This window comes from Podarcis liolepis, assembly GCF_965112155.1.
Source record: "Podarcis liolepis genome assembly, chromosome: 1".
NCBI lineage: Eukaryota > Metazoa > Chordata > Lepidosauria > Squamata > Lacertidae > Podarcis > Podarcis liolepis.
This window is the reverse complement of record NC_139554.1, coordinates 43,569,828-43,583,122: the sequence shown is the minus strand read 5'-3', so window position 1 is coordinate 43,583,122 and position 13,295 is coordinate 43,569,828. Positions and strand designations below refer to the sequence as shown.

Here is a 13,295-nt window from a genome sequence, read left to right as displayed (position 1 = left end):
CAGCTGAAGAATCCGGCAACAAGCCCCCTCCTCCCCAATCGCTCCGCCGAAATACGCTCCAAAACCCCCCAGATAGGCCGCCGGCCGCCAAGTCTAGTGGCGCCCTGAGCGAGGGTCTCTCCCCAACACCGCCACCTCGAACTGCGTTCTCCCGGCTACCCGAGCGAACCAGCGGCAGGACCCCGGTATGGGCCCCCCCAATATTTTTTATAAGTCGGCGCCCCTGCCCACTCCTCCATTACTATTTCATTTTCTTTTCAATTTGATAACAAGGAAGTGCAAGGAGGAAGACCTCCACAGGACAACCTTTGCTAACAAAGCTAATAGAATTATATAGTATATGTATTTTCCGAATCTTTTACAGCCTTTAAAGCTAGAAATGCGCTCTCAGACACACAGAGGATCCCAATTTCACTCTCAGTTCAAGACTCCATACTTGGAAACATGCAACTGCAAGCTGCATTATACACCCACCCCTGGCAAAGCACCGCAGAACTCAATAGACCCATTTATTCTAGTTCTCAGGTTTTCATGGAAACACTGGCAAGTAATCATACTGACTTGAAACATTCAAGAATCACCATCTGAATTATAACATTCCCATATCTGAAATATTACAATTTTTTACATGCTTGGCTTGAGAGTGCTGAACCCCCTTGATTGGCATTAAACCATCCACTGCCTTAAAACATTCAGTTCTGTGAAGAAGCCACATGTGAGGCACCCACCATATTTGTCCACTGACAAATGCTCCCACACTAATACTTGTTACATACTACAGAAAGTCCTGGATTAACAGGTGCTCTGAACCAACATTGCTGGAAGGCAAGACAATGGGGGGGGGAGAGTCTTATCACTCCCAAATTGACCTGTTTGTTGTACACTTTCATTTTTAAAGCTAGGATAGACCACTGGTCTGTTCACAGAACGGAAGACTTTGCTTTGCTTTAGTATTATTCACAGTCTTAGCTGGATACAAAACAGAAGCAGTGAACAATTTCTGTTGGTGAAACATCACAATATAAACTTATGTGCCTCACAGAGTTATTCAGTCTGCAGTTAAGGACCAGATTGCACTGGTTAAATCTTAGCTTACACACAGTGATCCTAGCATCTCAAAAAAAGAAACAGAGTGGGAGAGGAGGCAATGCTATTATTGCAGAAATCCAGGATATTAAATATACAGATGTACATGCATATGATCATACTGCTCATTATGCTGTATTCACAGCAGAGGCTGTGCCTACAGGCCTACAAATCTATCACTTATACAGTGTTGTCCATCTGCTGGAGGTGTCTTTAACAAAAGTAAACAACACTGTACTCATATGAGATCAATGTCACTGCCGCTTTACAAGTTATTCCTGCCTAGAAGGCACCACTATAAAACCCATATGCACTTTCCTTATGGAATTTACCTTGCCTGCAGGTTTCCCCTGTATGTATTTGCACCAATCTACTGATGGAACGGCATGCGCACACAGAGAAAAAAGCCCACATGCGAAATTATCAAACTTCTACACAACAGGTAATCTTCATGTAGCCTTTTTCTTATGCACACAAAGCATTTATTTCACAGCAAAGCTGCAAGTGTACTGTATAAGGCAAGTACACTTAGCCGGAAGCCATCCGCCACTGGACACAGACCAAAGAAGGGCTTACTCCAGAGTAAACATGCATAAGAGTTACACTGTGAGGCCGTAATCCTATGCACACATACCCAGGAGCAAGTCCCAGTGGGGCTTCCTTCTGAGTAGCCTAAGACTGCGCTGAGTGTCTAAGATTGCGCTGCCTGTCGGAATCGTGCAACCTGCGAAGGAACCTCGTTCCAGGCTTCAGAAGGCCCAGTGCCAAAGCGCGGCGCTACGGATTAACTCGTCGATTTGAGCTTTCCGAGGCAACTAAACTCTTGACGACGGGGCGCCGCTGCCAGGAAGGCAGCCGGTCCCGCACGTGCGCAGCGCCTGTGCCCGACACCCGGGCAGCCTCTCCGCGCCTCCGCCACGGCGCCCCTTCCTCCTCCTGGTCCCGTGCCGGGCTGTCCGTACCTGGTGCGTTTCCTCGCCATGCTCCAGGTGGACGATGCCTTGGCTCCTGCTCTCCGTGTCGCTGAGCAGGTCATCCTCGGAGTCCTCGAAGAGCGACGACGACCCGGTGGAGGAGAGCGACGACGTGGACAGGCGGCGCGACGACGACAGCAGGTCCGCGCTGAGCCAGGCGCCGTCGGGCTCCGTCCGCGGGCGCCCGGCCGGGCTGCGTTGTGCCTCATCGGCGTCGTCCTCGGGGGTGACGGTCAGCTGCGGGATCACCGGCGCCAGCACCCCGTTGCGCGGCCGGCAGCTCTTCTTGGCCGGCTCGGGCAGCTGCCTGCTGGGGGCCGCGCAGCGCGCCTCGAAGAGCGAGCGCAGCTCGCCGACGCTCAGCCGCTTGCCCCGGCCCAGCTCCGGGCTGCTGCCGTCGCCGCTACTGCCGTCGCGGGAGCCTCGGGGCTCCATGGAGGAGGAGAACGAACTGGAGCTCCTGCTGCTGCTGCTGCTGCTGCTGCTGCCACAGCCGCCGCCCGCAGCCCAGCAACTGTGTGGGCGCGCCGCGAAGACGGCAAGCGGCGCGGCCGGGGAGCAGGAGAGCCCGCGCTGGCGGGCTTCTTCGTGGGGAAGGGCGCGCCGGAGGGCTCGAGCCGCCGACTCACGCGGGCGAGCATGGCCAGCCCCGCGCCCCGTCAGACCGACGCTCGCCTGCTCCAAGAGCCCAGTCGGCCCATATGGGTCGCTCCAGACTGTTGCTCCACGCTGCCGTCAGGCGCCTCAGGCAACCGCGGAGAAGGAGGAGCCGCCACCAGCGCCCCGCCCCGGCCAGGCCGGCCCGCCTCGCCCCGCTCCTGCTTCCCCTGTGTACTTTTAACTGACGCCGCCCCTGCCAGGCCCTCTTTGGTTTCTCTTTCAATGAAACTCCTCTCCCGACTGCGGCGAGAAAGGAGAAGCGCACAGCGCCCCCCCAACCGCGCGGCTCGGCGGAAAGAAGCGCGCCTCAGGCTTGGAGGGAAACAGTTTCCCGCTTCCCCCGCCCCGAAAGCTCCCGACTCAGCTCCCAGGAAAGGGACAAAGTTCAGCGCGCTCCTCCTGCCTCCTCGCGTGGCACTAGGGGCGGGCAGTTACGCAAGGAAACAGCACCGTGAAATGCCTTTGCCCACTTGGGATGGGACGGTTGGCAAGCGCAAACATTTCTGATGATCAGAGCAGCTAACGTGGCTAGCACATCACTAAATATAATAGAAGTAGCATGGAACAGATAAGGTGGTCAAGTTGAAACACACTGATATAAGGCGAGAAGAGGGTTCCTTCTCCTGCTCCTTCTTGGCTAGAGCCATTTTCCTTCTGATTACTTACTTCAAATGCAAAGCACACAAATCCAACAGGGTCATTTACAGAATTCAGCATCCTGTTTAGCCATGCAGCTGAATGAAGTTGCGTAGCCTCTCTCTCTTTCCCAAATCTCCCTTAAATAGAAAAATAGCATGTCAGTGAGAAGCCTAAATCAAATCCTTCTCCCCAGCATGGTGGTTTTCTATGTTCCTGAAAGTTCGTTTGAGAATAGGATGCTAGACCAGATGGGACATTGGCCTGATCTAACAGGCTCTTACAGTTTATTTTTAAGATTAAAGAGCATTCAAAGATGTTCTTTCCCCAACCTGCACCTAAAATGGTACAGCCAAGAAAAGCTTTATTTTTTCACACCCCTTCAATTAGTTGCATATATATATTACTTAGTCACTAGAGTAGCCTCTCAAATCCTTGTTAATTCACAACTGGAAAACATGCCTAATGTTGCAATCTCAGCCCCCCTCACCTGGGAATAAGCCCCATATAATTCAAAAGGATTTACTTAGAGTAGACAAGGTTAGGCTTGTTATGTAAAGCTGTAATTCTGTACCCATTTACTTGGGAGCAAACCGTATTGAAGTCAATGGGACAAGCTACAGAGTGGAAATGTATTTGTGGGTTGCACCATTAAGAAGAGAAATATGAAAATGAAGCTGACCTAAAAGGCCAGAACTGTAACTCTGGGACAAAGGAAGTGAGGAAAAGAGAAGAGGTTGATTCAGAGGAGCAAAGGAACAGAAAAAAGAGGAAAAAATGTGAAAGAAGAAGTAGGAATGTAAACTCTTTCCCTGCCCCCATCAGGGTTACTCAACATGAGTAAAAAATAAAATACCCAGGGCAGGCATAATGCAAGTCAGTGGCGTAGCGTGGGTTGTCAGCACTCGGGGCAAGGCAAGTAATTTGCGCCCGCTAACCCGTGGATTTGCGCCCCCTAACCCGTGGATTTGCGCCCCCTAACCCCCAGATGTTGCGCCCGGTGTGGCCGGCCCCCCCTGCACCCCCCACGCTACGCCACTGATGCAAGTCCAGCATTTTTCTGCCTTCAGCCTCTAGCCCTCCTTCTCATCACAAAAAAAATATATACCAGAATAATATTCTGTCAAATTTCCACTCACAGAGCTGCTACTGCTACTCAGTCTGGCTGTGCAAAGAGAAAACCCTCTACAAGCCCAGAATACAAGATCCATACCCCCAACCCCCACAAAAGAAAACACACCTGTGACTGGTCAGGATGATTGAAATGGATTATCAGATGCAACCTTTAGGCAGGCAGGTGATTCAGAACAGCAGCCCAAACCCTAAGTTACTTCTTGGGCCCTGAGGGGCTACTCTGATTGGCTAGTGCTGCTGATGAGGGAACAGAATGACAAGAGTGGAAGCCCAAAGGAGTTCTTCAGGTGAGAGTTGTTGCTTTTTAAAAAAAATGGGTTTCCACCCCCTAGAGACAGATGTGGGAATTGCTTCCCACAGTGACGGTTTCGTGATTGGCTGGGTGGGCAGAGAGCTGATTGGCCACCACAGGAGATGGAATGACAGGGAGTCTCTCACACTTCTCAGTTAAGTGGAAATTTAAGTATCAGAAGCGGGTAAGAGGTTGAGCTATAGTTTTAGGGTGTTATTCTGGTCATTTGTGGGGATAAGATACCTGGGAGGGCTGTGATCCCTGAGCCTTAATTGTGTATCCTCTCTTGGTTCACTCCACTGCTGCTACTGTACTTATAAAATTGTTTGTGATGGCAATGAGTATTGGCCATGCCAGCTGGGGCTGATAGAAGTCTACACTCCCCCCTGTATTAAACCAGTTTTGCTGTCAGTTTTGGTACAAGCAATGGAGACAGTTAAGTGCAGCATTTTCTTCCTTCATTGATGGCAACCAATATTCCTTTTTTTAAAAAAAAATTTTTATTCAGATTTCACACAAAAATATTTTAACAAACACAACACAAACAAACACAGAACTAAACAAAAACATGTATAATTTCAAATCCTTATTTTCATATAACTTATTTCCCCGACTCCCCCATACCTCCCCTTACTGCATTCTAATTTCAAATTTTTCAGCAAATTCTTACTCTCAATCTTCTCAAATTTAAAACCTCTTTTCTTCTTTTTAATCTTAAACTTTACAGCTGTTAACCCCTTAATTTATAACACCAGCGCCATTCTAACACTCATTAATTTTATAGTATTTCTTAAGATAGTTCTTGATTTTTTTCCAATCTTCTTCCACTGCCTCTTTTCCCTGGTCTCGGATTCTGCCAATCATTTCTGCCAGTCCCATATAGTCCATTACCTTCATCTGCCATTCTTCCAAGGTGGGTAGATCTTGTGTCTTCCAGTACTTTGCGATGAGTAGTCTTGCTGCTGTTGTGGCGTACATTAAAAATGTTCTATCTTTCTTTGACACTAGTTGGTCAACAATGCCCAGGAGAAAGGCCTCTGGTTTCTTAAAGAAGGTATATTTAAATACCTTTTTCATTTCATTATATATCATTTCCCAAAAAGCCTTAATCTTTGGGCACGTCCACCAAAGATGAAAAAAAGTACCTTCAGTTTCTTTACATTTCCAACATTTATTGTCAGGCAAATGATAAATCTTTGCAAGCTTGACTGGGGTCATGTACCACCTATATATCATTTTCATAATGTTTTCTTTTAAGGCATTGCATGCCGTAAATTTCATACCGGTGGTCCACAACTGTTCCCAGTCAGCAAACATGATATTATGACCAATATCTTGTGCCCACTTAATCATAGCTGATTTAACTGTTTCATCCTGCGTATTCCATTTCAACAGCAAGTTATACATCTTAGATAAATTTTTAGTATTGGATTCCAACAGCTCTGTTTCTAATTTTGATTTTTCCACCTGGAAGCCAATTTTTCTGTCATGTTTATAGACCTCTATTATCTGATAATAATGAAGCCAATCTCTCACTTTGTCCTTCAATTTTTCAAAACTCTGCAATTTCAATTTATCTCCTTCTGTTCCAGAATTTCCCAATATCTCGGCCATTTGGCCTCCATATTGAGTTTTTTCACAGCCTTAGCTTCCATTGGCGACAACCACCTTGGGGTTTTATTTTCCAACAGATCTTTATATCTAATCCAGACATTATATAATGCTTTCCTGACAATATGATTTTTAAAAGCTTTGTGTGCTTTGACCTTGTCATACCATAAATATGCATGCCACCCAAAAATGTTGTTAAAACCTTCTAAGTCCAAAATGTCTGTGTTCTCAAGAAGCAGCCAGTCTTTCAACCAGCAGAAAGCTGCTGATTCATAGTAAAGTTTAAAGTCTGGCAGGGCAAATCCCCCTCTTTCTTTTGCATCAGTTAAAATCTTAAATTTTATTCTGGGTTTCTTGCCCTGCCAGACAAATTTTGAAATATCTTTCTGCCACTTCTTGAAACAATCCATCTTGTCCACAATTTGCAATGTTTGAAACAAAAACAACATTCTAGGCAATACATTCATTTTCATCACAGCAATATGGCCTAGCAGTGAAAGCTTCAGATTTGACCAAATTTCTAAATCTTTTTTAACTTCTGTCCAACATTTCTCATAATTATCTTTAAATAAGTTCACATTTTTAGCTGTCATATTTATCCCCAAGTATTTCACTTTTTTAACCACACTTAAACCTGTTTCATTCTGGAACTTCTCCCTTTCCATATCTGTTAAATTTCTCTCCAAGACCTTAGTTTTAGATTTATTCAATTTGAATCCTGCAACTTGACCAAACTCCTGAATTAATTCCAATACCCTCTTAGTACTAGAGCCTGGCTCTTGTAATGTAAGTACCAAGTCATCTGCAAATGCTCTCAATTTGTACTGTTTAGCTCCGACCTGTACCCCTTTAACCAGCTGGTCCCCTCTAATCATATTCAGTAAAACCTCCAGGACCGAAATGAAAAGTAGTGGGGAGATTGGGCACCCCTGTCGTGTCCCTTTTTCAATTTTAAAGTCTTCCGTGACCACGTTATTTACAATAAGTTTAGCCTTTTGCTCAGTATATATTGCACCTATACCATTTTCAAAACCTTGGCCTACGTCCATCCCATGTAGATTCTTCTTCATAAAACTCCAAGAAATATTGTCAAAAGCTTTCTCCGCGTCCACAAATATCAAGACTGCTTTAATATTTATGTTCACTTCTAGCAGTTCCACAATGTCTATTATATTCCTAACATTATCTGACAAATGCCTTCCCAGGAGAAAGCCTGCTTGGTCCCTATGAATCTCCTCTATCAAGACTTTTTTCAATCTCTTAGCCAAAATGTCAGCAAAAAATTTGTAATCCACATTTAATAAGGATATAGGGCGGTAGTTCTTGAGTTGAGTCTTTTCAGTCTCTGTTTTCGGTATAAGTGTAATATACGCCTCTTTCCACGATTCTGGTACCTTCTTCCCCTCCAAAATCTCATTGCAGACCTCTTTCAAAGGTTGTAGTAACCATTCTTTCAAAGCTTTGTAGTATCTGGAAGTCAGTCCATCCGGTCCCGGAGATTTACCTAATTGCATATTTTGAATGGCACCTTCAATTTCCTTATCAGTTATTTTCTGATTCAAAACCATTTTACTTTGTGGCTAATTTTTTTTGCAGTCCATTTTTCTTCAAAAATTCATCTATATCCGTTTCTTTCTGTGGCCCTTGTGAATACAATTGTTTAAAGTATCTCTGGAAGCAGTTTCTAATCTCATTTGGGTTATGAATATTTTTTCCTTCCACTTCTAAATTTGTGATTGTATTCAATTTTGGTCTTTTCTTTATTTGCCACGCCAGTAGTTTACCACATTTATTTGCTGATTCAAATGTCTTTTGTCTCATTTGTCTAATTTTCCATTCTATCTCTTGATTCATTAATTCCATATATTGTGTCTGGTACATCTTTATTTCTTTCAGAATCTCTTGAGACTTTGGTTTAGATCTTAATTTCCTTTCCCCTTCTTTAATCTTTTCCAGAATCTTATCCTTTTTCTCATTTGACTTCTCTTCTTTATAGCATTTTGTTGTATCAGAAATCTTCGCATCACAGCTTTACTTGCGTCCCAGATTACTCTTTTTTCAACATTGGTCTTTAAATTTATTTCAAAATAGTCTCTCAAAGTTTTTTGGGCCTTTTTGTAAACTTATTCATCTCTAAATAGGGTGTCATTCATCCTCCATCTGAAAGAGCCAGCTGCAGTTTGTTTCATCTCCATCTTTAAGGCATTATGGTCGGAGCACGTTTTTGAGCAGATTTCCACTTTCTTTATCTTTGGAGCCATCCCTCTAGTAACCCATATTTGGTCGATTCTGGTCCATGTCATTTTTGCTTCAGAGAAGAAGGTTCCCTCTCTCTCAAGAGGGTTCCTTGTTCTCCATATATCAATCAAGTCCATATTGTCAGTCATCTCAAAGAAGGTCTTAGGTAGTCTTCCATCTTTAGAGACTACCTGTCTTTGTGCTTTGTCCATATTTGTATTTGGAAATGTTACCAATTGGTTGAGAGCTGTTGAAGGACATGCATGTGACCCATGGAAGTGTTCCTCAAAAATATGACATCCAAGGTCCTTTGCATTCTTTCTTTTCTCAAAAGACAAACAGCACAATCCTATGCATGTCTGCTCAGAGTTAAGTACAATTGAGTTTAATGGACTGTAACTCTCAATAAATGTGGGTATAAGATTGCAGCCTAAACTTTGTCATCAAGTGGCTAGATTCTAAAGCATCAATAAAAAGGAGGGGACCCTAAAACACTCCAATGTAACTATAAATAGCAATTTAAAGTGTTTTTCCTTTTTCACACTACTTACACTGCTTCCGTAAATTGTTACTGGAATTTAGGAATGCAGGCATCATAAATAAACCTATGAAAAATATCCTTTTGTGTCATGGATTGATTAACTTCAAATTTCTATGATTAGTAGGATACTAACTAATATCCTTTAATTAATATAATTTACTGTTATGTAGTGTAGTTTCACCCTGGGCCAACAGGGGGATACTGTATATAGTTTTCACTCAGGTCTGTAGATAGTTTTCACTCAGGTCCGCGGCAGTTATTTTAGGCGGGAACTCTGGGCTGTTGTGGTTACAATGTTGACAGCCGGCTGCCTATAAATACAGGCCGGCTGAGCTGTTCGCAGGCAGTTCTATTTCAGCTTACCATAATAAAGAGCTACTTGAAGAAATCGCTGTGCCGGCTGCTATGTCAACCCACGACTTAACACTGGCGACGAGGATGGGATGGATGGACATCAGAGCACAGCCAGATGCGGCCAGCCTCTGAACTGAGCTGAATCACTGAGCTGAATCACAGAGCGAAATCACTGAGCGAAATCACTGGGCAGAACCAATTCAGAGCTGACTGTTCTGGCTAGAGCACTGTGTTCCATCCATCGCCCTTCACGCCGGCATCGGAATCATGGCTTCACTTGTGCCTCTACCGCCGTTTGCGCCAGCCTCTGAATCGTGGGACTCCTACCTCGCTCGGTTCGACTGCTACCTCCAAGCCAACGAGCTGACAGCAGTATCAAAGGATCGGAAGCGGGGCCTATTCCTCAGCCTCTGTGGGCCTGAGGTGTTTGAGACGGCCCGAGCGTTGGTTGCGCCTGAAGCAGTCCAGGCAACACCATGGGACACGATCCAAGAGAAGCTCCGCAACCACTACGCACCAAAGCCGTCCAAGATTGCTGCCCGCCATGCGTTCTACCACCGGAACCAGGCAGAGGGGGAGTCAATCAACAACTACACCACCGCCCTGCGACAGGCTGCAATGCACTGTGAGTTCCGAGACTTAGACGATGCCCTGATGGATCGAATCGTCTGCGGGGTCCGGGACATCCATCTGCAACGGCGCCTCCTAGCCAAGCCAGACCTCACGCTACAGAAAGCCATTGAGGAGGCTGTGGCCTCGGAAGCTGCTGAACGCTCCGCCCAGGAGATCCGCAAGTCCAGCAGCCCGCGTCTGGCTAGGGAGCCAGTTCCGGTGCATCATGAAGAGGCCAGCAGTGAGGAGGCATCCTCCAGTGAAGACGATGACGTGCACCAGACAAAGCGGGAGCGCAGGAAGTTCCAACAGAAGTCCAAGGGCCAACCGGAATGTGCTGGCTGCGGAGGCAACCATTCCCGTGCCAAGTGTCGATTCAGAGACGCCATCTGTAGGAAGTGTTCCAGAAGGGGCCACATCGCTAAGGTCTGCCGATCGGCTCCGTCTGACACCCCCCCTTCATCGACTCGCAAGTCCAAGTCTTCACTCCAGTCTGCCAAGGAAAGTTGTTTCGCTCTCACCAACTGCCGCTGCCCGTCTGGAACCACGATTGGCCAAACCGACTCGCCTACGCGACGCAAGCTGAACGTCACGGTGCTCATTGAAGGAGCTCCATGTGACATGGAGATCGACACCGGGTCTGCCCTGTCCATCGTGTCATGGAGCACCATCAAAAGACTGGTACCCAGAGTGTCCAAAAGGCAACTCGACTCTCACCGCGTACACCTGAGAGACTACCAGGGAAACGACATTCCCGTGGTAGGCATTGGCTGGTTCCGGATCGCCTTCAAGGATTTTTCGGGCCTGCTCCGGTTGGTGGTGGTCGAAGGTCAGCGGCCAAGCCTCCTAGGGCTAGACTGGTTTGATGCCCTCGGCCTGGAAGTCACCGGCATCAACTGCATCTCTAACGCAGAGACTGAGGGTCTGGTCAAAGACTTTGCCGAGGTTTTTGACGGCACCTTGGGCCAATATACAGGTACGCCCATCTCCTTTAGCCTTGATCCACAAGTCGCCCCCATCAAGCTAAAGCCACGCCGGGTTCCCTTTGCTCTCAAGGCTAAGGTGGACGAACAACTGGACAAACTGATCGCCCAAGGAGTTTTGGAGCCGGTTGACCACGCAAAGTGGGAAACCCCCATCGTCACGCCTGTCAAGCCAGATGGGTCGGTGAGAATCTGCGCTGACTACAAGTGCACGATCAACAAGGCACTTCAGCAGCACGCTTATCCGGTTCCTGTTGTCCAACACCTGCTGCATTCCCTGGGTGAGGGTAAGGTCTTCGCTAAGCTGGACCTTGCCCAAGCCTATCAACAACTGCCAGTCGATGATGCCACTGCTGAAGCCCAGACGATTGCCACCCACCGGGGGGCATTCCGTTGCCGCCGGTTGCAGTTCGGGGTGAGTGTGGCTCCTGGCATCTTCCAAAGCCTTATGGAGCGTCTCCTGCAAGGGCTTCCGGGCGTGGTACCATATTTTGATGACGTCTTGGTGTCTGCAGACTCACACCAGCAGCTGTTCGAGCGCCTCCGTGCCGTGCTGACCAGGTTCCAGGAGGCCGGGCTCAAGGTAAAGAGGGAGAAGTGCCAGATCGCCGTTCCACAGGTAGAGTTCCTGGGCTATCTTATCGATGCCTCCGGTCTGCATCCAACCACATCCAAGATCCGCGCTATCCAGCAGGCCCCCACCCCAAAGAACAAAACGGAGTTGCAGGCATTCCTGGGGCTGCTGAACTTTTATAACATGTTCCTGCCCCACAAAGCCACAGTGGCTGAGCCTCTTCACCGACTCCTTAGCACTAAGACGCCTTGGGCCTGGGGTCATCGGGAGACGGCGGCCTTCAACGCGGTCAAGGCTCTCCTTTCTTCAGACAGTGTGCTGGTACAGTACAGTGAATCCAGGCCGCTGGTCCTTGCCTGCGACGCCTCACCTTTTGGCATCGGTGCTGTCCTTAGTCACCGTTTTCCAGATGGAAGAGAAGCACCGCTCGCCTACTTTTCCAGGACACTATCTCCGACGGAACGGAATTACAGCCAGCTCGACAAGGAGGCATTGGCACTTGTGGCTGGAGTGAAGAGGTTCCATGAATACCTCTATGGCAGGACTTTTGACCTCATCACTGACCACAAGCCACTCCTGGGCCTCCTCGCCGGTGATCGTCCAACTCCACCGGTCCTCTCACCACGCATGCTGCGATGGACTGTTTTCCTGGCTGCCTACCACTACCGGCTCATCCATCGCCCGGGGAAATCGATGGGCCATGCCGACGCCCTCAGCCGTTGCCCTCTTCCAGCATTTGTGGAAGACCCGGCTCCAGCTTCATCGCTCCTTCTGATTGAGGATCTTCCGGCAGCGCCTGTATCGGCTGCCACTGTGGCCTCCGCATCTGCCCAGGATCGCACCATCAGCCGGGTGCTCAACTGGGTGTGGAGGGGGTGGCCACAAGGGCCTTTTGCATCGGAGTTCCAGCCCTTCGCAACCAGACAACATGAACTCTCAGCTCATCGCGGCTGCCTGCTGTGGGGAGACCGCGTCGTGATTCCCCAGGGACTCCGTCAGCGCGTCCTGGAGGCTCTGCACGTTGGCCACCCGGGAATTGTCAAAATGAAGGCGTTGGCTCGGGGTTACGTCTGGTGGCCTAATATGGACGATGCCATCACTGCCTGTCAAGCGTGCCAGGAGTCGAGGCCTGCACCACCGGCAGCTAAGGGACACACCTGGGAGACGCCAAAGACACCCTGGTCGAGGGTGCACATCGATCTGGCTGGCCCCTTTCACGGCCGGACCTTTATGGTAGTGGTGGACGCCTATTCCAAATGGCTGGAGGTCGCCCTGATGCCCTCCACCACTACCGAAGCTGTCATCCGGGTGCTGCGAGGCCTGTTTGCAACGCATGGGTGTCCTGATGTCCTTGTCTCTGACAACGGACCACAGTTCACGTCAGGCACGTTTGAGCGGTATCTTTTGGGACTGGGCATCCGCCATGCCCTAACGGCACCCTTTCATCCATCCAGCAACGGGCAAGCAGAAAGAATGGTGCGCTCGACAAAAGAGGCACTGGCGCGCCTGGACCGGGGAGACTGGCATGAGCGGGTCGCCGAATACTTGTTTGTGCAACACATCACCCCTCATGCGGCCACAGGGAGGAGTCCTGCTGAAC

At 48.3% G+C, this 13,295-nt stretch overlaps 1 protein-coding gene across 1 annotated transcript in view; it reads right to left on the bottom strand.

Moving 5' to 3' along the window:
• Nucleotides 1-3,131, bottom strand: part of ITPKA (inositol-trisphosphate 3-kinase A) — a 61,544-nt gene extending 58,413 nt beyond the window's left edge. Inside the window, exon 1 of the mRNA XM_083509243.1 lies at nucleotides 2,049-3,131. Coding sequence (XP_083365369.1) covers nucleotides 2,049-2,495 — 447 coding nt within the window. The 5' untranslated portion in view covers nucleotides 2,496-3,131. The remainder of the gene's footprint in view (nucleotides 1-2,048) is intronic.
• Nucleotides 3,132-13,295: the final 10,164 nt, after the last annotated feature.